The 2500-nt window shown below is 47.3% G+C and overlaps 1 protein-coding gene across 1 annotated transcript in view; it reads left to right on the forward strand.

Moving 5' to 3' along the window:
* Positions 1–2500, forward strand: part of LOC143038341 (uncharacterized) — a 566711-nt gene that overhangs the window by 515873 nt on the left and 48338 nt on the right. Inside the window, exon 5 of the mRNA XM_076207372.1 lies at positions 126–257. Within this exon, the coding sequence (XP_076063487.1) occupies positions 126–257 (132 nt within the window). The remainder of the gene's footprint in view (positions 1–125; positions 258–2500) is intronic.

A 2500-nucleotide genomic window follows, 5' to 3' on the forward strand; every position in this document is an offset into this window, starting at 1 on the left:
CATATCACACACATGTCCAGGAATGTTGGTTCAGGCAAAGTCTATAGAATCCCACACCACAAATCCCAGGGGGCAACAGCAAACAGCGTTTCATAAACACGATCCTCCCTCTCCTCTCCCGGCAGATCCCCCACAGAGGATCTCCATTGTGGACGCCCACGGGAAGCACCTTCAGGCACAGGACAGCGGAGAGGGGCTGGTCCTCGGGCCCCTGGACCAGGACGCCTCCCTCCTCGTCGTATGCAACGTCTTCGGAGGTAAGGATTCGAACTCGGGGACATAGGTCAAGAAGAAGTGAAGGAGGAAGAGGAGGAGGGGGAGGAGGTAGAAAAGGAGGAAGAGGTGGAGAATGAGGAAGAGGAGGAGGTGGAGGTAGAGAAGGAGGAAGAGGTGGAGAATGAGGAGGAGGAGGAGGAGGTGGAGAAGGTGGAGGAGGAGGTGGAGAAGAAGAAGGAGGAGATGGAGAGGAGGAGGAGTAGGAGGCGGAGATGGTGGAGATGGAGGAGGAGAAGGTGTAGGAGGAGATGGAGGAGGCAAAGGAGGAGGAGGAAGAGGAGGAGGTGGAGGAAAAAATGTAGATTAGTGAGGAGAATTGAAAAATATTGTGAGTGAAAATGGGAAAAAGAAGAAGAAAAGGAGGATAAGAGGGAAGAATGGAAGAGGTGAAAGAAGAGAGGTAAACGAGGTGAGGAGGAGGACGAATTGGATGCCAAGAAGATAAGGAAGAGGAGGAGGAGGAGGAGGAGGAGGAAAAGGAGGAGGAGGAAGAAGAGGAGGAGGACAAGGACGAGGAGGAGGAGGAAGAAGAGGAAGAGGGAGGAGGGATATGTAATTGAAGGGGATATGGATAGTTGGAGTGAGAGAAAACGAGGTAGGGGGAAGGGTGAAAGGGGAAGAGGAGGAGGAGGAGGAGGAAGAGGAGGAGGAGGAGGAGAGGGAAGAAAATAGGAATAGATCGAGAGGAGTATATAATGGGAGGAGGAGGAGGAGGGGAGAAGAGAAGGAAGGGGAGGAGGAGGGGAGGAAGGGAGGAGGAAGGAAGGGAGGGGAGGAGGAGGAATATGATAATGGGAGAAAGGATGGGAGGAGAGGAGGAGGGGAGGAGTAGGAGGAGGAGGGGAAGAGGGAAGAAAATAAGGAGAGATAGAGAGGAGTAGATAATGGGAACGGAGGAAAAAGAGGAGAAGGAGGGGAGGAGGAGGAGAATGGGAGGAAGAAGAAGAGGAGGAAGAGGGGAGGAGGAGGAGGAGGAGGTGAGGGAAGAAAATAGAAAGAGATCAAGAGGAGGAGATATTGGGAATGGAAGAGGAGAAAAGGGGAGGGGGAAAGAAGGAGGGGAGAGGAGGAGGAGGAGAAAGGGGAAGAACTTAGGAAGAGATCGAGAGGAGTAGATAATGGAAAGGAGAGGAAGAGGAGGAGGAGGAGGAGGAAGGAGGAGGGGAGAAGAGGAGGAGGAGGAGGAGGAGGAGGAGGAGGAGGAGGAGGAGGGGGAAAACTTAGGAAGAGATCGTGAGTAGATAATGGGAAGGAGAGGAAGAGGAGGAGGAGGGGAGGAGGAGGATGGGGAGAAGGAGAAGGAGGAGGGAGAGGAGGAGGAGGAGGGGAGTATATATATATATATATATATATATATATATATATATATATATATATATATATATATACGCACACGTAGCAATATAATGGCAGAAACAAACTGTTTACATAACTCTTAAAAATAGGATAAGAAATACTTTTGTTAATTTATTCATGATATATACAACATAAAATCCATTACCATTAACCATCTTATTACTTCTTAAAAAATTTATTTTCATTAAAAAGAATCGCTACGTTATTTAATTTATGTTTTCATATTAAGCCTCAGATTGATTTGGTCGAAGTAAAAACACCTTTTATATTTTTACCGTATACAGTTACAGAGTCTGCTTCAAGCTGTAATCACCTTTATGGCCAGAATACAGTAAGGTCAAAATTCATTAGTGTCTCAATGTAGTACGCGTTAGTGTTATTTCTTCGAATGAAGACACGAAGAGGTAGATTCCATAAGTCCGGCCACACACGTGCAGTTTAAGCTGACAGTTACAACTGTTCAGTTATAACTGTCAGTTGAAACTGCACGTGTGTGGGTATCTCAGTGATACTGAGATACCCACACACGTGCAGTTTCAACTGACAGTTATAACTGAACAGTTGTAACTGTCAGTTTAAACTGTACATGTGTGGACGGCCTAAGAGTTCATAGTCTTTTGATGGCCATGGAGGACCAAACCGGGAAACTCTAGAGAGCACAAAAAAGAAGAAGAAGAAGACTAAGAAAAAGAAGAAGAAGAAGAAGAAATCATCTCTACATACAAGAGCCCATTACGCTCAACTCAACAGTACCACAATAAACATATACTCTTTCTCTCCTCCCCCTTTCCCCTTCCCCCCCTTTCTCCCCTATACCTTTTCCTTCACCCCCACCCCCCACCCCCGCTCCAACCAACTCCTCCTTCTC

The sequence above is a fragment of the Oratosquilla oratoria genome, chromosome 24, assembly GCF_046742065.1.
Source record: "Oratosquilla oratoria isolate Oo_2021 chromosome 24, ASM4674206v1, whole genome shotgun sequence".
In the NCBI taxonomy this organism is placed as follows: Eukaryota; Metazoa; Arthropoda; class Malacostraca; order Stomatopoda; family Squillidae; genus Oratosquilla; species Oratosquilla oratoria.